Genomic DNA, 25,009 nt, shown 5'->3' with positions numbered 1-25,009 from the left:
TCAGCAGTGGGTATTGTATTTCCAAAAACAAGGAACCAACAATTCTGCCTTTGTTTTTTTCCTTCCAGGAAGCTTTGGGAAAATCCTCACTTCTGTATCTAAGGCAGTACTTCTTAATACAGTATCAGCAACTTTAAGATGTGTGGACTTCAACTCCCAGGATTCTTCATGCCGTCTGGGGAATTCTGGGAATTGAAGTCCATGCATCTTAAAGTTGCTGAGCTTGAGAAACACTGATCTAAAGCAATCAAATTTATGTCTGTTCAGTCTCCCAACAAGATTCTCTTCCGCTTCAAAATCAGTCACATCCACCCCTTCTGGATTTCACTGAGGACATTTTAAAAATTCAAAACTTTTGCATCTTTTTGGTGAAACTGACCTAATAAAGGTATTGTTCACTGTAGTTTTGGGTTCCCCCCACCACCTGCTTTTGTTTTTCAGTGGGCCTGTGAAGCAGCTTTTAAAACCCCCAAATGTAAAGAATTTGTCCGGTCATGTGAATGTTCCCTACATATGTAAACCATTGAGATCTAAAACAAGGTGGAAGTGGAAAGAGGCTACAGACACTCAGATTAATTTTTCATGCTCTTATGGTTGGACTGTCCCTAATGTTGCCAGGATGGAGAATTAAAGAAAGTGTGTCAAACCCTCCCTTTTGAAAATACTGTAAGATTGTAAACAATTAGGAATATGCAAGACAGAAATTTTGTATTTTTTGAAAGGGGCATTTTCTGAGTTTAAAAACAAACAAACCCTCAAACCATATGAATCTACACAATTGGTGTCAGTAAAAGGTTAACGGGGATGCGGTGGCGCTGTGGGTTAAACCACTGAGCCGCTGAGCTTGCCGATCAGAAGGTCGGCGGTTTGAATCTGCGTGACGGGGTGAGCTCCCATTGCTAGTCCCAGCTCCTGCCAACCTAGCAGTTCGAAAACATGCCAATGTGAGTAGATTAATAGGTACCACTTTGGTGGGCAGGTAACAGCGTTCCGTTCAGTCATGCCAGCCACATGACCACAGAAGTGTCTACGGACAAACACCGGCTCTTTGGCTTTGAAACAGAGATGAGCACCGCCCCCTAGAGTCCGACACGACTGGACTTAATGTCATGTCAAAAGGTTAACACGTTCTGCAAAGCCAAAATGGGTTCTATTAAACATGTCCTCAGATTGTGAAAACAAACTGTCCCACAGCCATGGGATGACCATTTACCATTTGGAGAGAAATAACTTCTAGCATCCCTATGTTCTTTACAACATATTAGATACAGCCTCCCCTGCTCCCTTGAACTCAGAACAATGCAGTTTCCCCCATTTCCCATTTTATCTTTACACAGCTTTGTGAAATAGGCTGGGTCAACCCACATTTTCTACCCCAACGTTTCCTCAACCTGGTGCCCTCCTGTTGACTTGGGGAATCTGTCGGAGAACGCCACACCAGTACAGCCAACGAAGCTGTAATTTCCAGCCATTTGGAAGTGATCAGGGTTGCGGAAGACTAACCAGAACGCCGCAGGGGCTGACCAGATGATATCCTGTTTGCTTTGAATACTTTAATGGTGCAGCGGAGCACGAAAGATACCAAGCGCATCTTTTCCAACTGGGGCCTCGTTCTGGAAGCGGCGCAGTCGTATGCCCATGAAGGCAACGCGCATCTTGGGCGCCCGGGCACTGGGAGCCAGCCTTCCCACAGCCGCTTGTGGGAGGACAGAGCGTAAGCTGCGCTAAGACGTGATTATCACTTCGGGCAGGCGGGCAGGCGACGAGGACGTACAACTTTACGGGGAGGGGGGCCCGGAGGAATCCCAGTCTGCCGACCCCTCCATCTCCTCCCTACGTTAAAACCAGCGAGCGCGGAACCCGCGGCCCACGTGCCTCTATCTCTCTTCCCTCCGCTTCCCCCTCCTGCCTAGACGGTACCCCCCACTGCTTGGCTACGCTCCCCTCGCTTCCCCTCCCTCCTCCCCTCACAACCCCGCGCCGCCTCGGTCCGGCTGTCTCCTTCCAATCCGCAGGATCTGGCCTTTCTCCCGCTCCCCTCCTTCCACCCGATCTCCAGGTCTAGCGAGTCCCCGGGGGCGAAGTGTGGGAAGTGCGAGTTTCCGCTCCGATTGTCTGTCCCCGGCCGCCACCCCCACCCGGCTCTGCAGGCTTCGAGAGCAGCCGCTCAGTCACAGACAGGAGTGGGTCGCGGGGAGCCGGAGCCCATCGCGAGGGCGCGGCTGCAGCAGCAGGCGACGGAGCGCTCGGGCAGGATCTGGCGCTGCGGCGCAGGGAGCCGTCGGCGCCGTGCGCGGGAAAGAGCGCGGCTGTGGCCCCTGCAGCGCTCGGAGCTGGGTTCGGCACCCGACCCGCAGCCGCCGCCTAGAAGGGGATGCCGGAGAGACGCCGAGGGAAGGGGGGAAGAAGCCCGCCGCTCGCCCTAGAGGGATGGGGCCGCCGCCGCCGCTGCTCCCGCTCAGAGTCCTCCTGATGCAGCTGCTGGTCGCCTGCTCCCTCCTAGCTCTGCTCCCGCCGGCGGTGGCGCCCGTCTGCCCCGAACCATGCGACTGCCAGCAGCAGCAGCACGTCCTCTGCTCCAACCGGGGACTGCGCTCGGTGCCCAAGGCCGCCGAGCCGCAGGACATCCTCACCTATAGCCTGGGCGGCAATTTCATCGCCAACGTCTCGGCCTTGGACTTCCACCGCTTGGTGGCGCTACAGCGCCTGGACTTGCAGTACAACCGGATCCGTTCGCTCCACCCGAAAGCCTTCGAACGCCTCGGGCGCCTGGAGGAGCTTTACCTGGGCAACAACCTCTTGGCTTCCTTGGCGCCGGGCACACTCCGCCCCCTGGCCAAGCTGCGGGTCCTCTACGTCAACGCCAACGAGATCAGCTACCTCAGCACGGCTTCTTTTGCCGGCCTGGGCAGTCTGGTCAAGCTGCGGCTGGACGGCAACTTGCTGGGCTCGCTGAGCGATGCCACCTTCTCAGGACTCGCCAACCTGCTGTATTTGCATCTGGAGGCCAACCGTATCCGCTGGCTGAGCCGCAATGCCTTTGCTGGCCTGGGAAAGCTTCGCTTCCTTGACCTGTCTGGCAACCAGCAGAATTTGCTGCACCACCCGGACACCTTCAGGTCTCTGCGCTTGCTTAGCACCCTCCTCCTCTCTGGGAATGACATGCAACAGCTAGGGAAAGGACTCTTCCAACACCTCCCCAACTTGGCCAGGTTGTCACTGAGCGGAAACCGCCTGACAGGTTTGGCAGTGGAGGCTTTTGCTGGTCTGGGGTCCCTGAAAGAGTTGCGTTTGGAGGGGAACCTGCTAAGCCAACTGCCTGCCACCTTATTCCAGCCTCTGCAAAGCTTGGAGGTGTTGGACCTGAGTAACAATCTCCTCACCGCCCTGCTGGCTGGGACCTTTGGTCCTCTCCCCAAGTTGCGGGAGCTCAGCTTGCAGGGAAACACCCTGGCCTCCCTGTCTGGAGACCTCTTTGCCTCCAACCCAGCACTGTATCGCCTGGAACTGGATGGGAATCCCTGGAGCTGCGATTGCCAGCTGTGGGGTCTGAAGCAGTGGCTAGCTTCCTGGCATGCCCAGGGCCGGCTCCTGACTGTGTTTGTGCAGTGCCACCGGCCACCCGCCTTGGCTGGGAAGTACCTTGATTACCTAGAGGACACGCAACTCGTCTCGCTTTCCAATGGCTCTTGTCTGGAAGGGTTGGCTTCTTCTGTGAGCCCCGGAGGCAATGGCAGCTTCAGCTTAGGCTTGGGCCAGGGGAAGCAAAGCTCCCCGCCTTCTGCTTCAACTGGGTTGCTGCCGGGCTCCCAGAAGATGGTGCCAGGGAAGGGAAGTTGGAGTGCCGAGGCAGGTCCAACCACCCTGTTGCCCAGCTTTTTTACCAGTACTAGATCACCTTCTTTACTCGGCGCTGCTTGGCCTCGGCGAGCAGGGAAGCATCACTTGGTCTCCTCGGTGTCTAGTACCCTCCCTCTGGTCACTGATCCATGTGATTTTAACAAGTTGTTTCTGTACAACCTTACAGTGGAAGCCGTCACTGAGAGTGCAGTGACGGTGCGCTGGGGGGTCCGCCCGCACCGCAGCCCTCGCTTGCTGGGGCCGGTGCGTTTCAGAGTCCTTTTCGATCGCTTTGGCGCTGCCATCAAGTTCCAGCGCTTCGTTTATCTCCCTGAATGGAACGAGCCAGTAGCTACTTTGCGGGAACTGCATCCGGACACCCCGTATCTGGTCTGTGTGGAGGGAGTGATGGGGGGACGAGTCTGCCCAGTGGCACCACGGGACCATTGCGCAGGGCTGGTTACTTTGCCTGAAGAGGGTGTGGGGGCAGCGGCTGCTGCAATGGCTGGGGGGGCCCAAAGCTTGGATCAGCAGCTCCTCACCCTCGTGCTGCTGGCGGTCAACGCGCTGCTGCTCTTCCTGGCTCTGGCGGCCTGGGCCTCCCGCCTGGTGCGGAAGAAGGTCCTGGGGTGCCGTCGGAGAAAGGCGGCCTCGCCGGTGCATGTTAGGCAGATGTATTCCACCCGCCGGCCCCTCCGGTCTATGGGTACAGGCGTCTCCACCGACTTTTCTGGCTTCCAGTCCCACCGTGCACCTCGTAGTGCTGTTTGTGCCTTGCGTGAGGCTGACCTCATCGAGTTCCCTTGTGAACGCTTCATGGATAGTAGTGCTGGAGGGACCAGCAGTGCCCGACGTGGAGAAGATCATCTGTTGCAACGGTTTGCAGACTAGAGATGGTGTCTAAGTTAACCTGCCAGTGTGTTATCATGACGTGCCTGCTGGCATTATGATTTAGTGAAGCCTGTGGGAATGGCAGCCTCTGCAAAGGGAGCCCCCCAGGTATTGCAAAACTACAACCCCCAGCAGCCTTAGTTAGTATGGCCAATGGTGAAGGGAGCTGGACGTTACAGTTAGCAACAGCTAGAGGGCCCCCCGTTTCCTTTGTCAGTGTTAGGCCTGCAAAAGTACAAAAAAAATTGGCTGATTAAAAATGGTAGAACTCCTAGAGTGGGATATGCTAAAAAATAAAGATAGCGAGAAAGGCTTTCCTGACTTTACTGATGGCTATTTTTACTTAGATGATTTGCAGTCTTCTCTGGCATCAAATCTTTGATTCTTTAGAAGCTAGTTACGATGGAAGTCCACCGCGCTTTCTCTCAAACTGCCATTACTGTGGCTGAGTGGGCATTGATCTCTATTTGTGAGTTAGGTAGATTTGATGGGAAAACAGGTTTCAGTTGCCCAGTCATCAGTTGCCGCATGAAGACAGCATCTGTATCTAACCTGTGGATGTAACTCTGTAGCTACTTGCTATTGTTCTTGGATAAGAAATGAACTAAAATAACTGGAGCGAAACAAACAAGAAAAGGTTCCGAAACAGTTTTATATAAATGTTTGCAGCTTAGCAGATTTTTGGGCATTTCAGGTTACTTCAGATTCTGGCTTTTGCACCATTTAAGTCACAGTTTACATCCGGTGTAGGCAAGATCAAGCCCAAGGATTTTATTTTCAGTGTTACTTGCCAATAGGTAAGCCTGCAAAAATCTGTACAACCACAAGATGGCAGTGAAGAGATACAGCTGTAGCTTTTTGCTGTCATTTCATGGTTATCTGCATTTATGGAGCCCAGATATGGTAGCTTTACCAACTGGATGGTGCAAAAACCTGTTTTCTACTTGAATACATCCTAGAGAAGCAGTGGTGTAATTTCTTCCAGACAGAAAGCTGTATAAACATGTGGAGCTCTTTTGCATGTCGCTGCTGCTGTTTGCAGGGTTAGTTCTGAGTAGACATTGCAAACATTGAAAGCAACGGGAAGAGGGATCAGGATAATTATTATTTCTTCTGAATGAAATGCCACTCAAAGAAGGGGCTGTTTCGTGTCACTCCCTTGATGAACAGCTGAGACTCTACTGGATCTAACTCAGAGTAGAATTAAACTTTTGGTCGAGGCCTGTTATGCAAGCAGGTTTTTTCCCCCTCCTAGCGTTTTTCTGCAGGTGCAGGGTTAACATCAATTATATTTCCTAAATTGACTTCACTCTTCTCTAAAGTCTGTATTTAAGATGAGCCAGATTTGCTACTTGCTTGTCAGAAAAATGTGAACCCCAATTACTATTATGACGCAGGGAATATTCTTGAATTTCTACTATTAGACACTGACTTTTTAATTCTCAGCTCTTTCAAGTCATAGTTTTTGATTAAAAATATATATATTTTTAGAAGTGCCTTGAAAAAATGTTTAACTTGTAAGTGAGCTGAATAAGGAAGAATGGTGCTTTTTTATACTGACCAGGGCTTTCTTTTATTAAACGAATGTAAGAAATTTTAATGTATGTTTATATAACATGTGCAAAAAACAAATGCATAAATAAATAAAAAAGATGAAGGAAGGAAGGCAGGAAGAAATAAATGTTGATTTTGCAAAATTCAGTTGCTGACACTGCTAGGGAGAAGAATCCTAATCCAATTTGTTATAATTTGTTTAGAATTATTTTTTACAGTGGCCTTGAATAAATACTTTTTGGTACTTCTACAGCTTTGCCCGTTTTTTAAACTTGTTATACGTAAATGACTCTGAATAGAGATTTAGGAGCTTTCAGCTAAACTGGAGGAACAGGATTACTTCATTGTCTCTCCTACGATTGTTGTCCAGCACTTATCCCCCCCTCACCAGATGTTACATAGTGAGCCACTGAACCCTGCTAAGTGTGTGTGTGGGGGGGTTGCTGTGGGAATTAGAAGAATCCCCTTATAGAAGATACTTCTATTCCATTCTGGGGGGATTCCCCCTTCTTCCCCTTCCCCCCTGCATCTAAGGCCCATTCAGCAGAGGTCCTTGGCCTGGTGAAATGCATTTTTAGATAAATTAATGGGCTGTGAGGGAAGGAAAGTATGGGGCAACACACATTGTGATCTTCATGATTAAAGTCCCACCCATTTTGTATGTGAGCACAGTGCAGGCTCATACAAAAGTCATGGATCTTTAGTCATGACATCACACCTATCTGGCAGATGTTGATCCCACCCATGAATGCCTACTTGACATGCTAAACATCACTATTAGAGCTCAGTTTAAAATGGAAACAAAATAGATATTCAGTAATACTGTACCTTATTTGCAAGATTATTTCTAGTTTAATTCTTAATTAAAGTGCAAGGAATTGGGTGTTGCATTTGCTTATGAAATTGATGTCTTGCAGTGTGCAATATTCTTCCAAGACAAGATATATTTATTTATTAATTGAATTTTTATGCTCCCCGACTCCCGACAATTCTGAAACCCATTTAAAACAGTCTATCAGGATTAAAAATGTAAAGCTAGATGAGCCCAAGCATGAAAATAGGATCCATTTCAACCAGTCTATCACAGAATCCAAAATGCTCTCTAAAACACTCTTAACTGACCCTCTCAAATATGGACTAAAAGACAAAAGCTAAAATTCTAAATATTGGCAAATTGTAGTCCCATGTGACTCTAAAAATACATTTGAACCTTATTTAAATTGGTGGTGCTGTTAATGTAGGGAACATTTCAGGTCTTGTTTCAGTGTAGAAATATAGAGATTTGTTCTGAAAGTATGTATTCCAGGAAAGAGGTGGACAGGGATTAGATTAAGATTACTGTCTATATTTGGAATGTTGTGACTCCTAATTGGGAATTCAGATTTCCAGTTGTTAAATAAGAGAACCACAAAAGGCTCCCCAGCTTCAAAATCAGATGGCTGAAATTAAAGAGTATGAAAAAAACTGGAGTGAAGGGAACATAGAAAAAGGTAAGCGGATACTAAAACATTTATGCTCAGATACCTGAGTGGTGTTAAGCCTCTGTTTTGCACAGGATTCCCATTGATGGATTCTAAAGTTCTAAAACACAGTAGATATTGGAAGGAGGAAACTTGCTCTCCCCATCGTGTTCTAGTAAATATCAGCTTTGCCTTTGTGCTTATTAGATCATCTGATGTTAGTGTAACAGGATTTGCAAAATGCCATGTGAGATAATGCTTGTTAGTCTCAAGCTCATGCAGTCTTGCAGAGAAACACATCTGCTCCATAGAGGTTTTCATTTAGGAAATAGAGCTTTACAAACAAGAGGTGTTCTATCTCCCTATTTCCCCCACTAATCTGGCTGTTTCGCAACTACTGTATGAATAGTATTTTTTTTAATGGAGTCTGACAATAAAGCAACGCCTTGCCTTCATCCTTCACACTGGCTCTTCATCTAGGCCTTTGCAAGGGAGAATGAGACCCCTCGCTTCATCGTGCTTGCCATCTTTTATCTTTATTTTTTTATTGATTTTATTATAATTTCTTTGATTGTTGTGATCAGCCCAGAGTTGTTGAGAATTGGGCAGCATAGTTTAATAAATTATTATTATTACTACTATTACTATTACTGCTACTACTAAAATAGTGTCTGCCATCAATGATGAGGATTGGGAGTAGAACAAATGTCAGCATAGCAAGATGCAACTCTCACAGTCAAAGTCCTTGCCTCCCTCCCATGAACATAGTTCTGAACAGGCATTTTGCATGCAAAATTTCATTCCTTCATTGTAATGTAGGAATTGAACCTTGGGAAGAACAGGTAGACCTCACTAGACAACTGCCATGTTTAGCGACTATTCAAAGCTACGACAACACTGAAAAAGTAGCTTTATGACCAGTCCTCACATTTACGATTGTGGCAGTGTCCCACAGTCACATGATCACCATTTGCACGCTTCACAGCTTCTGGAAAGCAGAGTCAATAGAGAAGCTAGCACTAGAATCACAAGTCGCGGTCACGTGATGTCTCATTTAATAAGTATGACCCTACTCAATATGATGCCATTCCATGTGTACTGGATTTCAATACCCATAATCTCTAATCATGGGAGGTCCATATATCTGTAGGGTAGCAGGTTGAAGATGGATGGACAACATATCAACCTTCCACTGTTCATAGCACTCATTTTCAAGAGAAATGTGATAGCTGTTTGCAGACACCAAGAGTCCCCAAGGATTCCAGAAGTGTAAAATATTATAGAGGGGAAAAAATAGAAGGGGATTAAAAACAAATCAAGCAATTCAATAACAACTGAACACAGGCAATAGTGGAAAACTTGGCCTGGAAGTGGGAAAATAAATAAAATGAATAAATAAATAAATATTTAAGGACATGGTCAGAATACTGAATAGAAGCATTCTGTAGTCAGGACGATTAATGTGAATTAGTAACCTCAAAATCTTTTATACTTACAGTTCTGCAAAAATTAAATGGGAAGGTTCCATTTAAATATGTACTTATGGCTGCCTGGAGAGAAACTAATTCATGTTACTGTTAAGAGAATTTCTTTAACATTAATAGTTCTATTTGCTTATGTTTATACTTTTCATCTCTGCAACTTCATTAATGCATATAATTGACAAACAAAAAGGATTACAATTGGAACTGCACCCAAAATGGTCTCTTCAATGTTTGTGTGTGTGTGTGCATGCACATACTGGAGAGAGAAATTTCATTCACACTCCCTGTTGCTCTTTAGTTCCTTCCCATGTGGAAGACACCAGAGTAAGGGCAGGAAACGTGATTTCCTGACTGCCTTAACCCTGAGGCCACCCAATGACCCATGTAGTGATGTTTCCTGCCCTCACTTTGGCATCCCCTGGGTAGGAAAGAATTACCAGGCTCAGGGCCACAAAGTGGGAGGGGCATGACTGTTACAACCATCAGAAGAACATGCAAACAACCCGTGGAAGGGATCTCTTAACTGTGCGCTTTGGGGAGGAAGAGACAGGATTCTTCCTTCTCCTAAAATAGCCATACACTTTTAAGAAAAAAGGGATCTCTTGATCACTTTTAGCTCAGGTTTATGAATATTTTAGAAAGGGAAATGAAGCAAAAAGACCTTTTAGGGAAAATATGGTGAAGAGAATCTCACACTCAAATTGTCACAAGTGTCTCATGAGGACTATTCAAGTAACTTGAGGGCTGCAGCACTGAAGTCTTGTCATATATTGGTGCAACCATCTCTAATTAGTGCAATGGAAAGATTCAGATCACCCCTCAAATGCAGAATTCACTGGATGACCTTGGGCCAGTTAAGTCTCACAACCATACCTATCTCACATGGGTGTTGTGGGAATAAGATCAGGAATGCTACAATATAAGTTGGCTTGAGTTCTCAGAGGAAAGGACATATGGTTGTGTGTGTATGTATTACATTATTATTATTATTATTATTATTATTATTATTATTATTATTGACATTGCAATATGTTACATACAATAGTTTGTACATTAAACAGTCTTGCATCAAGCCAGTTATGTTTTCCATACATCCTAGTGGGAATTCATTTTATCATTTATAAAAAAAATTCCTGCCAATCCCAATAAAATAATAATTCCCAATTCGTTTTTTAAGCACGTGAATCTTATCAGATCCTTCTCAGGCAAAGCAATCAACCAAACCTTTATCAAACCAGTGTTCAAGAGAAAGATTGAAAAATATTAGTGATCAATGATCCACTGAAAGCAGGTAAACAATACGTTTCTTGTTTCACAACATTTTAATTCCATCCATCCAATATATGTAATAAGCCTAAATTTGGTGAGAATTCAGTCTTATGGCTCTGGCTATTATTTTGTTAAAGATCTCCCTCCAAAATTTGACACTTTATTTTATTCCCACCAAAGATGGAAAAAAGTCCCTTTGGGTTTACAATGCCTTCAGCACCTTATAGAGTAATTATGTGGTATATGTGAGATTCCTATAGGGGTTAAATGCTGGTGATGTAAAATCTTAAAGATATAATTCTTGTATCGAAGTAGATAAAAATTCCCCAGATTTCCACAAAGGTTGCCATATTGCATTATCCAATTACTTAGTCTAAATCAGACCCCCAAACCTGTTTGAAGTCTGGTGTAGAGTTATCTGGATTTAGTTCCCACAAGTTCGAGTAATTTCTGACATTATACCTTCTTTAGTCTCTGGCTGAAAATAAAATAAAAAAGACATTGCAGCTTTAGGTTGTAGAAAGTAATTATTAATTTCTAAAAATTGGGTGGTGGGTAATGAGCTAGTTCCATCCCCAAGTTCACGTCCAATGCTCTGGGTCATGCTCTGGCTCTTTTGTTAAGTGCAGAAGCAGGGAGGAGAAATTGATTAATGACTGTTTTACTAGATGGACTGGCAACTGTTGTACACAAAAGTGTGATTTCATTTGCTGTGGATAAATGTTCAACACAGGGGAGTTTTCTGGCTTCTGGTGGAGTTCGTTCCATTCCTGCATCTTGCTTACTCGCTGCTGCCAGAAACAGTCTGCCAGCCTCTCTGATTCATAAGGTTGCACTTCTCATGGAGCAAATTCTTGGCTGCTAAGACGAGAGCACATGACGTGCGTCTTCAGAAATGTTTCCCCAGACATAGATGAGCCCAAGTTTTTCTGAACAATCACTTACCCTCTTTGGTAAACAAACTGAGGCACAAGTGAAGTGCGCTATTCTGGAGAAGAGACAGCTGCAGCTTTGAATGGGTGTTGATCAGTTATTTATTAAGCAAATTAAGGCTAACTCAGGAAAAGAGCCAACCTAGTTACGCAGATACTTTGTTCCAATTAAATAATAATTTTTCAGGTAGCCATTATACCATATACAAACAAAGCATACTGCATACAAATTGAACAAAATTCATGCGGGATACAGTATCCAGCTGTACCTTCCAGAATGATTTTCTGAAGTTTATTAATTTATTGGTAGGTTAGAGTTCTGCTGTTCCACCTGCTGCTCAGGGTGGCGTCCCTAGCACGCAGTACTCCAACTTGTCCGTAACAACCAGCCTGTGGTTGGGAGAGTGGGTCTAAAAGCCAGTTCTAGTCCAAGGCCTTAACCACTCAACTGCCTTATCCATGCCTGTTACTTAGGGATCCTTGGGCAAAGCCACCACATTCTTCTGTCTTGAACATAATTCCTGGGGTGCCCTAAAGCATACAGCCTCCTTCTATAACTGCTGTATAGAAGTTATGCTATGGCTTGCCAGGCAGTTTCTTGTGCTAAGAACATTTCTTAATTGTCACCCATAGGATTGTACATTGAAACAAAGATAGTTTATGTTTGGTTGGTATCATAAGAGCAAGAAACAGGCTGGTCAGGGGTGTCTGCAGGGTGTGGTCAAAACAGTGAAGATGGTGGCCACAACTTAGATAAAAAGCAGGTGAAGCTTCAATCTTACCATCACAGCTACTATCTTAATTTTTTTTCACCACACCCTGCACACACCCCTGAAGCTGGTTGAACTCTTCCTAGCCTATCCCAAAAAACTTGAGACTATAAGCTTCAATAAAGTCCAATCAAACCAGACTGATGTCTTTGGAGAAGAGTCCATCATATTCCCCCAACAACTTATTATCAGAACACCTCTTTGATTAGTTGGTTCTGCTTACTTTTAGTTATAAAAAGGGGTTCTCTGTTGTTTAATATATGCCACCTAAGCAAGAAATCTTAGGCTGCTATCCACTGCATATTTTCCCAGGACTTAAGTCCCTCTGGAGATAGGGGGCCTTGCTTAAGAGTAAATATGTATAGAATTCAGTTGCATGTGTTTGGGTTACAAATTGCATTATAGTGGACTTTATTTCACCATGCTGTATTAGTGTTTGTTTAATTTCTGACCTTTTTAACAGGGGCAATGAATGGACAAAGATCACAACTCCAGATTCAAAGGATATTGAATACATAAATAAACTCAGTAAAGACTTCATGGAATTGAAGATTTTTAAATATTCATGTGAGGTTCCAGTATTAGGATTGGCTGCAATCCAGTTGGATGACAAAGGGCCCAGAGAGAGGTTATCCTGTGGAAACTGTGTTAGGCCTGGGATTGCCTGTGGAAGTTCAGTTACCATACTGCTCTTCTAAGGAAGATACATAAGAGCATCTAAAATAGCTTTGTGATGACAAAGCACTATATTGTTAAAAACAGGGATGATTGATCCAGCAGATATGATACAATCCATGATTCTACCTGAATTTTCTCTATGTACATTGGGCTACAACCCCTATAATTCCAAGCCAATCTACTCTTCCAAATTATACATCCACCAGATGTGTCAAACTGTAGCTTCTATCGTTTCCAGCCACCAAAATACATACTGGTTAGGATCTGTGGGTGTTGTCCAGTACAAGGTTGGGGAGCACCATGCTGGGGAAGATTAGATTAAACAAATGCTTAGTATCATTCTTGTGTCACAGAAGATACGGCCTTATTACCTCTTAGGACAATATTAATTAATTAGTCTCTGGAAACATTCCCTTTCTTGCTCTGCTATGCTTATTGTATCTCAGCTATATTATATGAAAAACAAGGTTAACAAAAGGAAACATCTGTTCTCTATCCCTGCAAATGAACTTTTGTACTGTTAAGAATTTTGAACTGATGCTTTTTGTGTGCTGGGCTAGAAGTGATCTTTGAGGTAGGGCTGAGATCCACAAAGTGGGAATACAGCTGATGATAGTATTCCATCAACTTGCATTCCAGTTTTTCCTCTGGGAAAAAATAGCTTTGTTTGGATTCCAGAAGCCAAGAGCTTTTAAAGGAAAGACAGCTTGAGAGGGAAGGCAAGGGTTAGTAAAGGGAAGAATGCACATGAAACCTAAATATGCAGCTTTTATGGAACAGTATAGTTATTCCATTCTCTTTTTGATCTGTAAATAAAATTAAATGGGAGGAGAACTTCTACTTCAACTTTTCCAAACATGATGTCTGTAGATGGCACCACACTCTTTATGGACATCTGCTGCTTTCTGTGATATAGGTAGTGCTGTCTATCTCTTTCTCTCTATTTGAATCATAAGGGGAAAAAAACTTTATTGTTTTTAAGGATGACATGATTATCAATATCTTCCCATTTCCTCTTTCTGCAGCTCACAGCAAACCATGTGGCTCTTCATATTCCTTCTTAGTCAAATGGTTTGGAAAGGGAAGTAGGTTGAGGATGTATGGTCAAATGGAACCATTTCCCTGGTTTTAAAATATGGGCAAGATAAAGTTGCTCAGCCACTTTACCCAAATTATTGGGACAGTGTCCAACTCTCTTGATGTATTTCTATCGCTTGTCATCTTTCATTTGTCCCTTGGCCTCCATCCAGCCCTGTTTCCACTTGACTTTAGAAGATAATTGGATTCTAGCTACCAAACAGCCAAGCCAGCTTATTAAGGCAGGCTTTGAAAAAAATTGCACTCCATTTCATAAATGTCAAAGCTCTTGTATGTGAATATTCACATATTTCTGAAGCTCTTTCTTATTACGTTCTGCTAAAATGAAAGCTGTAACAGAGTTCTTGCTTTGGCCAGAGGCAAAGTGTCCAGCTTCTGATGTTGTACTTAAAAGCTAGTAGAGAGGGCACATTTTCCAAGTCTACATAACAAATTAATTAATTGTTGGTTTCAGGACTGTGACCTTATGAAGCAACATAGAAGAATTGTTTTGGTGGTAGATTTCAGAATTGCCATCACTGTTTTTCATTGACTTGAGCTCCAGACGTAAACCAAATGCCGAAGCATCAAGACTTACTTTTACCTTACCATAGTCTCTATATGTTCAGACTTCTGCATCATAAAAGACTCAAAACTCCTTCAAAAGCATCCTAGTCTTTGGCAAAGTCCTGTGAATACCACCAGCTCACATCAGGGTTAGGGGCTATTTTCTTAGCACTCGAGTGGATATTCTTGTTCTTTCAATGCATGCCTGTAGGGGAAAAAGAAATTCTAGCCCACATTCCATTTAATCACTGTAAATGATTCCAGCTTAATATGGTATGCACAAGGGTAGCTTTATGCATTTGAAACAAGAAACTGTTGTATATAGTCTTAGTTCAAACAAGACTTGATTACTGAATTAATCCATTTTCTGACTTCAGAATACATTGGATCATAAACTAATCAAATGGACAAGACTGTTCATGAAAAAAATGTAACCCCTGTTAAAAGTAACCAAGCTTGGCATGTTTTGTGAATGTAGCTCTTCATTTTGTACTGACCTGGTCTGGATATATTATGCAAATTCAGCTGTAGATTCAGAACCATCTCTATCAATATTGTTTAAACCACACTTCCTAACTGATATATATTGATCTTCATCTCCCATAACCCACAGCCAGCATGGTCAAAGGCTGGATGTTGTGGAAGTGGTCCAACACATATGCAGGGGACAAGGCTATAAAAAGCTGTTTTGCGCTGAGTGACAAAAGGTCTTCAGATAAATTTTCCCAGACTTTCTTTGAAATGTCAGAATTTGAGCTTAGGACCTTTTGCATTTTCAGCATGTGCCCTACCATTGAACTATGAACTTCCTTCAGTCTCTTAGATTGCAAATGCTCAGAATGAAAATAAGGAAGTCAGCCTGAAAGGTCTCTTGGACCACAGTCACTTGAGTAATTTTAATAGTAGTTTGAGGGAATTCTCAATTTCTGTACAGGTCCAGTTTGGATGACAGATCTATATTCAATCCTTTGTATGATTATGTGATGTGTTGATGGATCTATTGATGCTGTGCTTTTTTGAACAACTCTGGGAAGGATTTGTGACACAGACTTTTTTTTGCATATGTCACTGTAGGATCCAAGTCCTCGGTGCCTTTCATATGACCATTTGCTTCTTTCTGTCTATGGTACCCAGCATGTATTTAGTTTCACTGAACCTGTCAGTGAATAATGCTCTTCTGTGTGTTAGAGGACAGAAAGAGGGACTAAAGGTGGGCCCAGGAGAAGCCAAGAGGAAAGAAGTCTGCCTTCCCTAAGTATCTTCTAGTGCATTAACCAACTCAAGCAACCTCACAGTCTACATTTCTGTTTCAATTTTAAACGGCTTGCTGCTATGAAAAGTCATGTTCTTGTATATACCATTTGAGGTTAGGTTGATAGTTGCCACTTTAGTGAACTACAGTTTGATGCTGAATTCAAACCAGATGTTTACTTTCTGTCAGGAGGTTTTTTTCCCCCCTGTTGTCTAGGGAACATTGGGTAGTGGGAAGGGGGAGGAACAGGGATGGGAAGAGACACAGAAATGATTATGGAGCAAAGAGATATTTGGGGAGAGGGGGAGGAACCATGCAGGTAATGAGAACAAATTGCACAGAATAGATTTCTGAAATGCTACGACATTAAAACCCCAACAATGAAAGGAAAACAACCCAGAGATTGAAAGACCATGCATTGCAAACTATTGAATGGAAAGGAGGCGTATGGGCACAGAACAACTGGATTTTATTAAGCCTACAGAAATTGAATAGCTTAATAGCTTGCACATTTCTTCTACTTCAGAAAAACCTCTTCAGGTAGAGGACATTTTACTCCTTCCTAATACTACTGCTCGTACAGTAACACTTAATTTTATTGTAAATGCTATTGTCCTAACATAATTTAGCAGAAATTATTTTACCCACAGGAGAATTTCTGTCTCCGGAGGAAAGGAAACCAAAGGAAAAGATCACAGCTCCTAACTAATGTGCTCCAGATACTGATTCATTTTATAGCCTGCTCAACTCAAAGGATCTGGGCAGATAATAACATGTGAAAATTATAAAAGCAACAATAGAAATAAATCAAAGTAATTAAAAAACCCCAACATAATAAATAAATATATTCCAAGATAGACACCAATAACACTTAGCTAGGGTTGAAATAAACCTGTCTTTAAAAATCTTCTAAAAAACAAACAGAGGGAGCTTTGCAGACCTTTAGGGATAGAAAGTTCCAAAGTGTATAGCCAAATTCCATGCATGCCTACATCAGACTGAGGAAGTTTAGGGTAGGATATATGCAGCTATGCTTTTTCATCCAACCTGAACCTAGTTCTGATCGAAAACTATTTCATATCCATGCCTTGGGGTAAAAAAAGAACAATTTTGCCCCTTTAGAAAAACTAGATATTTTTCATAGCTGCTATCCTAAATACATATCAGAGTTGACAACCATTCTAAAAATCTTAAAATTAGATTAATTAATTAATTTAAAATATTTGTTCAGGTTCATTGTATTGCTTAGTGTACAGTACTTTTCTATGTTGGAGATGCAACAGAGTTGAAGATATGTTAACAATCTTGCCCTCTGGCTGTTTTCCATATTGGTTGAATATTCTTACTATTGTAAATAAGGTTTGGAGAAGAGATTTCAGATTTGAAGGTGTGCTGTTATTATGTTTCAGAAATTTGGACTTTATTTTGCTGTGAATAACTCTTGAGCCTGGATTGATGCAAAAAAGATCATTATGTGTTCTTGAATAGAGATTTGTATGCATGATAACAATGTTGGTTTGGTGGAATATATACTCAGCAATATCTGGGCAGTAGGGGTGGGGATCCAAAATCTGCAAGATGGTGCAATAGTGCAGTGTCATAACCCAAGACCCAAGCCATTTGTATGTTTTGATATTGCATGCATATTCAAAAGGGACAGCGTTTGGATCACAATGTGTACACTTTTCCAAACATGCATAATAGTTTGTTATATTCTGAGTTACCATTTTCTTCTTTTTCTTCTTTTTTTTTAATCCATCTGTCTTTTTTTTCTTTGTATTAAGAGCAATTGTTTAAAAAAAGGATTTAAGAAGTTGGCAACTTGCAACTCTTTTGCAAGCCCTCCACAAGCAAGGGACTCTTACAGTGCGCAGAAGTGATCAGTTATTGCTGTTACGGATTTTGTAGCCTCCCCCTGAAATCCAGACATGGGTCTGCTTATTCTAGCACAAATGGAAAATAAATGTAGGTAATCAAAATTTAACAGTTCCGATCTGGTATTAACTGAAATCCTCCACTGTGGCATCAAACTGTCAGAGAGGGACAAAAACACTCATTTTAATAGTAAGCTCTAGTAGGAAGTGCTGGCAAGGAGCCAACACGGAGCCATTGAAGAATGAAAAAATGAGTTAGAGGCATCGAGATTTCTGAGGGATGGAGAAATGTTCAAAATTTTCAAAACTACCAAATATCCAAAGCTAAAAAAGAGCAACACTGAGAATCAGTCTTTACCCACAAATTAGTCAGATAGCCATGGAACATTTCATATCATCTGGAAAAGAAAAATGAAACATTGGGCAGAGAGGTGAAGTGGAGAGGCCTGATACTTTTTAAAATTCAAGAGAAAAAGATGAATGGCTTTGATCAGGAACACACTTCCTGTATGGACTTAAGGTTGCTCAGAGGATCTGTTACACCACCACCATGTTAACATAATTTGCACAGTTTCTCAAACTATTTTCTGAAGGCTTCTGAAAATGTGCTGTGACAAATATCACAGCAAGAAGCAGCTGTGCGTCAAGCTTGTGCCAAGAGAGAGATAGAGTTTTGAAAGACCATGTCAGATTTAAGGATCTTTCTCAGAAGCAATGACTCCTGAGGATTTTTTGTCATAGAGAAAAGGGGGATAGTGGGAGAAGCAATCCAACACGCAGCAGTTCTTTGTTAAATGGGTTGCAGTTTGTTTAGTTACTTGTGATAATAAGTCTAGTGGAAGGAAATAAAACAGGCTTTGTGGTGGCTGTAAGAGTGCCCTTGGACACAATCAGGCCCACAACAAGTAAAGAATAATTTTAATTCTTTTAATACAGCTGTTTGAAACTCTTTTCACCCCTGCAACTTCCTTTGAAGCCAAGATGCAGACTACTATTGATCTGAGGGGACTTAATATCAAAATCCCTAGGACAGGAGATGGATAATTGATGCTCCAAAGGCTGTAGGTGATCTCTAAGTCTTCTTTTGCAGCCGTCAGACTCCTGAACTTTGGCAGCAGATCTGCATCCAGAAGTGTAATTTCCTGATGATTTTCAAAGTGAGTAGACAGAAGGTGTGTAAGCACTTTGATACACTTAACACACTTTGAAAAGTTTTTTTAAAAAAATCCCCTTTGTCCTTGAGAGCATAACGAAGCAATGAAGTCCTGGTCCAGCCATTTATGGTGACATTGTCACATGATGTCTGCCTAGTGAAAAACAAGAACAGTGAGTCCACCTCCAACTGCCGGATACTCTTAAGGAATATCAACAGTTCCTCTGAAACACGGAGGTGATTTCTATGAACGTGCTGTGCTGAATGGACCATGACCCAAAATGGCCTCCATGACCCATGACACAAAATGGCCTCTTCTAGCTTTATCACTTTGAGAGATGCCAACCTGTTTTGATGAGAAGAACTCTATGACTTACGAAAACACTCAAAACTGAATTACTTCTTCACTTTCCAACTATTGATAAAATTAAACATGAAAGTAAAGTTTTTCCTGGAGATAAAAAAAAATTGGTTTCCTCTGGGTTTCAGTAGCACAGATCCTCTTACATTCACAACTGTTTTGCTTAGCCTGTTATCCTCTGCAAATGCCCAATTTCCATCTTGTTACATTTTTATAAAATGTGGCCTTTTCATTCTTTATAACATCCTCTACTTTCACTTAAAGACTCCAGGCTCCATTATATTCTTGTTGTGAAATGATAACCAGTGTCTGTGTCCTTTTTGTTTAATCCTAATATAGAGAAAGGCAAGATCAAAACTCTTAGGATGTTTTGAATGACAACTCCCATCATCCAAACAGCTGGCCATGCAGATTGGGACTTAAGGTCCAAACAATTGGGGGATACCAGTTTGCCTTCAACTGGGAACTATATATATATGAAAACTACAATGTCATTTTCTTGGCAGAATATGGAAGTGATTTACCACAGCAGTCTTCTGGGTAGGTTTTTTTTCAACTGCCCAATCTAGCCCACAATCTTGGGACTTTTTCCTAGTCTCCCATCCAAGTACTAACCAGATCTGATTCTGCTTAGCTTTGGGGGAAGAAAAGGAATGACTAAATTATGCAATCTCAAGTATTATAGGGCTCCAAAGAATGTTACATTTGAAGTAGAACGTTCTTGGGTTTCTGGATGCCAACATGTTTTGCATCCAGAGAGGCAACCAACCTTTTCCCAGACCAATGGCACACTGACTGCCAGGCTGAAATGGAACATTCAGATTCCCACCCAGCTGCAGATCTGATGTACCTGTTGCCAGAGATAACAGCTTCCGTAGAAGTTTGCTAATGAGTTAAGACTTTTAGATAGTTGAGTCTGTGCAGTAAACCTTGAGTGCTCTGGACTTAATATCAGGATAACTCTCATTATGGTGAAATCATTATGTTGCTATAGTGCTGGCTTCTAGGAGAGCACAATTAGACAAACCCAGGTTAAATTTCATAGCCTATTATTCAGAATGGTTTATAGTCACTGCCTTTAGTTTTTAGGGCTCAAGATTTTTATCTAATGGAAGTTGATGCCACCTTGTGGAACTAGAATTTACTGCAGAATCACATTCTGACATTTTCTTAGTGAGGCCAAACTTATGGGAGGTAAGGAGGAAACCAGATTGTGTTTCTTGCTCAACTTCCTAACTGCTACCCATTTATGTAATATTTTGAATGAACCCTAAATATATAAAAGCTGTTGGTGCAACACACATGCAATCTTTATATGAATGTTTGGAGGCACCAGGCACACACTACTTTTCAGTCCTTTCGAGGCATCTCTGGAAGTCAGGAATAGTCCACTAGGTATGATCCACTTTCCCTGCCTGTGAATTTCCTGTACTTGTAAGAAAGAGAAACATAAGCAGAAAGAAAATTTTTGAAAGATGTTTATATTTAATCAAACAATTAAGCCCAATCAGGAATTGTGAGAGAAGACTATATTTCTCAGCTTCAAGAGATGAGGTATAATCCTGTACCATTATTATTTTCACAGATAATTGTCCAGTCTGTGCTAATTTCACTATTTCATCTGATTCACCTCACATCAGAATTACATTGGGTCTGCAGAATATATCACTCAATTTTTGAAGTTTGCTGCTGAATTTTTATGGCTTGAATTTGGTCAGGGGAAGCTTTGATAATGAATGACAATAATAATGATACCACTGACTTCGTAAAAACCTGTCTTGCTTGGAACTTCTTACCTACTACAGTGATACCTTCATGATTCCAAGGCTCTTGGTTAAAATCTGAATAATTGCAAAATTTCCAATCTTAAAGACTGTGATATTCATTGGATGAAAAAATAATAATAATAACATCTCAGCTGCACACTTTTTCCAAAAGTTCTCTAATAAGATATAGTCACAAAAGACTCATTTGTTCAATTAGAGTTCTTAGCCCTGCCAACAGTAGGAATCTTCTCTTCCCAGAAGAAACAAGCTTTATATTAATCCAAAAATATAAAGGATAGCTGTATGGCATCTGGGGAAGGATTTAAACATGAATTTCCCCTTTTAAATCAATGAAACTCAATATTTAGATATCCTAAGGAGTTTATTAGGAAAAAGAAAATATGGGAAAAAACAAAGGAAGATGATAACCACACACACACACAATTCCAAATAATATCAGTACAATCAGCCTAACAAAACAAGTTATTTATTACCTATTGAATCGGAATCTCATTCAGTGCAGAGAAGATGGTTGGAGAGGGGTTATTTATTTATTGGTTGTATAGCACCGTCCAGCTCAAACAACATGTGTGCAACAGACACAAAAAATAACAAAGTAAAATAACCCCACAAAGTTAAAAAAGAACAGCCCAATATATAAAACATAAAATGGCAAACACATGGAACATCAGGGACTTGAACGTTGCTTGAACGTTGTTAGGTGTGTGTATGTGTGTGTGTATGTATGCCTGCGGGGCAACTTCCCCTACACTATTTTCAACTTTATAAAATGTGGAAGGTAACAGAAAAGTAATGTCTTTGGGGAAATAGTTATTTTGTTCAGTCAAGCAAACACCTTCACGTCTAAGGTTATGAATGTAGCCAGTAAATCAGAAAGCTATCCTGTGGCTGAACCCACCTCCAACACACTGCTTTCACACTGGTAACTCCTTCTGTATTCAACCCACATTCATTCATCACTCTTTCATTCTTGAGCTTATCTGTTCTTGTATTACCACATACAGTAGACTTAACTACCCCATTTCTATTGTTTTCAACTTACTCATATGTTTCTCCTGACTCTCACTTTCATATATCAATATAGGTAGAAGCACACTCTAACGTATAGCCATTTTTCTTCTTTTAACAAACATTCATGCCTCGCAACAAGTCACAAACCATCTTTCTACTAGTATTTGCATATCTTAAAATGTCCCTATCCATTTTCCCATCTTTACATGTTCCACCAAGGTACTTAGACAACAACATGGCATAGCCTGCATTAAAAAACAACACACCTCTAACATCTTTCCTTATACACTTATTCATAAATTCATTAAACATCTAAGGGGACATCACACATTCATGTTTTATTTTATGCTCAGAGTTGATCTATTCACTAAGTGTTTTTTAGCATATGTTTACATCATGTAACACTCTTTGTCATTCAACAATTTCAGCTCCATATTGGTACAAAGTATCCTGTGTTTCAAGCCTATTACCTTTATCATAGTATGGTGGCAGAGCTGAACCCATAGAGTGAAAGATGGAGGTCTCAGCCCTCCACTCACAGATGTCCTCTGGGTTTTACCCATCCTAGTTCTACCTTCCTGCTTTGGTGCAGCTGCTTGACAGTTTGCTGCTTGATAGGTCTTGATGGCAGCAATTATCTTGCAAGCTTTCTTCCCTTAAGCCTGGGGGTGAGACAGATAGGTCTCCTACTGTCTGTGGCCCTACTGGCAAGTAGAGAGGGCAAAAGCTGATAAAAATGAAATGTAACACCACACAGAAAAAGCAGTGAAAAATCATGTAGTAGAGCTAATTGGAAGTCACAAGTTGTTCCTGAAGTCACTGTTGCCCGAAACAGATTTCCCTCTGCATTAATTATTCCTGAATCCCTCCCTCAGATACTTCTTTAGGATTCTAGTCAGATACCTTCCACTTCCCTGCATGTTTTTGTCCTGTCCACTCAATCAGTTCAGATAACTTTCATTCATATGTATTACATCCTTCTTTGATCTCTTAATTTCATGGACACATAACTTATCTATTTTTTTGTATTTCACTCATTTCCTTTGTTAATTCATCCCCTTAACATTTACTGTCTTCATACCTCAGCTTGTACTCAGCCGTATATCATAGTTGTTCTGAATGAGCCTATAGATATTGATCTCCACTGCTTATCATGGTTTGGTCAAAGGGAGCTGTCACATAATAGTTTTTAGGAAGGTAGAGAAGATGTGAATTAGTCTACCAGCCTTCTTCATACCCTTTTCACATGCAGCATGCTATGCTAACAGTAAGGACAGCAAACAGGGGTGTAAGTGGAAGGAGGGTCAAAAAAGGCAAGATGGAAGCAGTGCTTTTGCAACTGAAGACCCACTTCTTTTTTATGTGCCTGTGCAACATACATACATACAAAGAGGTAGGATGTCAGTTGCCTAGTTTCAGCTGCTATATTGACTTTTCTGAGTGCCCCCCTCCTCCGCAGATGCCCCTATCAATACAGGTGAGTTCTGTCTAATTTTGGCTAGTATGCAACCAGTAACCAGTATGCCAGTATGCCAAATGCAACCAAAGTCCAGTATTACCTCAAGGATGTTCAGGCAAGCTAAAACCTTTAATCTAGAGATTACCTTGCAAACTAACATACTATTGCTCATATTCTACCACCAGGGAGGCACATAACTTAGGATAACTATTCTCAGCAATAGTGATGATTTTGTTGAGGTTAAAAATACCACCTCATTTAGCTCACAGAGAAACTATTGCCCATTGCCCAATGTGTGTTTTTTATTTGTGGCTTAGCCCATTATGCAAATCCACTTATTGTGATTTGTAAACCATGGATTAGTTTAGGGCTTAGATGTTGTGGGAGCTCAGGCAATTGAGAATTATTCAATAAACTCTCTTAAGCGAACCATTATTTAGTGTCACATTTAATCCCAGCCAATGTCTCTGTTGTGTTTTGAATTTATCAGCATCCCCTTGCTTTTGTCTCTGGCTCAGTATATAAAATGAGATTCTGCAAATGTGAGATCAGCATTCAGCAGATCCAGTAGTAGAGTGACACAGCTAGTCTCTCCCTTATATTCCAATCCGACTACCATTAGATGGCAGTAAAAATTTAGAGTTGTCAGCATCACCTTGCTGCCATCTAGTGGTCATCCAAGTATTTACAGCCTGGATCTGGTAACTACTGTGAGTGAAGTAATTTGGCAGTTGCTCAACTCCAACTGGGGTCTGATGGTCGCCAAAGTTTATTTTCCACAATGTTGTGGTGACTTGCCACTCACTACAGCTGAGTGAGCCTATCAGCTCATTACAATACAATTGCTGCCACTGCTTCTGAGTAAATACGATCATTATCAGAGGAGGGCTAGTGCGACTAACAGCTGCAGAAATATCACCACAACTTTGGAGTTTGAGTGGAACTGGATGCTGAGATGGTAGACAAGGTGTCAGGTTCAGGGGTCCCTGCTGAGGTGTGTGGGCCCTGACACATGCCCAATTATGCCAGATGCTAATTCCAGCCCTACAATCAGTTTATTTGCAGGCACAGGCAAGATGTACTATATTTTCTGATGCTTAATCCTTTGCTCTTAGTTCAAACTTCGGTATGAAAAAAGACCAGCTGAATGAACAAGTTGTTGGCGAGTCTCTCTCTCTCTATGGGTGAATGTTCATTGTCATTCTGTTTTCTAATTCACATGTAAATCATAGTCAAAGTTCTGGGTGAAAGTTGGGTTTAGATTAGTAGTTCTCCCCAACATGGTTAGTACTGAACACTACAATTCTGGAAAGGCTTTGTGTCTAAGTGAGACACACAGCAATTTTATAAGCTAGGACAGACCTGCCAGAAAATCATTTCCCACTATTCCACTGCTGAAATGGGATATACTCTGTGCTGAGCCACTTCTGAATTCAGGAGTTTGCCCTCAGGAACCAACTACCAGCTTGTTTGAAGCTACAATTATTTCTTTCACTCTGGTCAGGTTTTTTTTAAAGTTAAAGATGCACAGCAGTTCTGCAACTGGTGAGTGACAAGTAAAATGTTAAATATATAGTCTGAAGCACAAAG

The 25,009-nt window shown here is 41.8% G+C and overlaps 1 protein-coding gene across 1 annotated transcript; it reads left to right on the top strand.

Moving 5' to 3' along the window:
* Positions 1-1,984: 1,984 nt before the first annotated feature.
* TRIL (TLR4 interactor with leucine rich repeats) lies at positions 1,985-6,535 on the top strand. The gene has a single exon (XM_063303823.1). The coding sequence runs from the start codon at positions 2,431-2,433 to the stop codon at positions 4,729-4,731; it is 2,301 nt and encodes a 766-aa protein (XP_063159893.1). The 5' UTR covers positions 1,985-2,430; the 3' UTR covers positions 4,732-6,535.
* The last annotated feature ends 18,474 nt before the right edge of the window (positions 6,536-25,009 follow it).

The sequence above is a fragment of the Candoia aspera genome, chromosome 4, assembly GCF_035149785.1.
Source record: "Candoia aspera isolate rCanAsp1 chromosome 4, rCanAsp1.hap2, whole genome shotgun sequence".
NCBI classification, from domain to species: domain Eukaryota; kingdom Metazoa; phylum Chordata; class Lepidosauria; order Squamata; family Boidae; genus Candoia; species Candoia aspera.
Note: the sequence above shows the minus strand (reverse complement) of the source record. Positions and strands in the feature narration are given on the sequence as shown.

Coding starts and splice junctions, on each gene's coding strand:
- TRIL (XM_063303823.1), top strand. CDS start 2,431: ATGGGGCCGCCGCCGCCGCTGCTCCCGCTCAGAGTCCTCCTGATGCAG.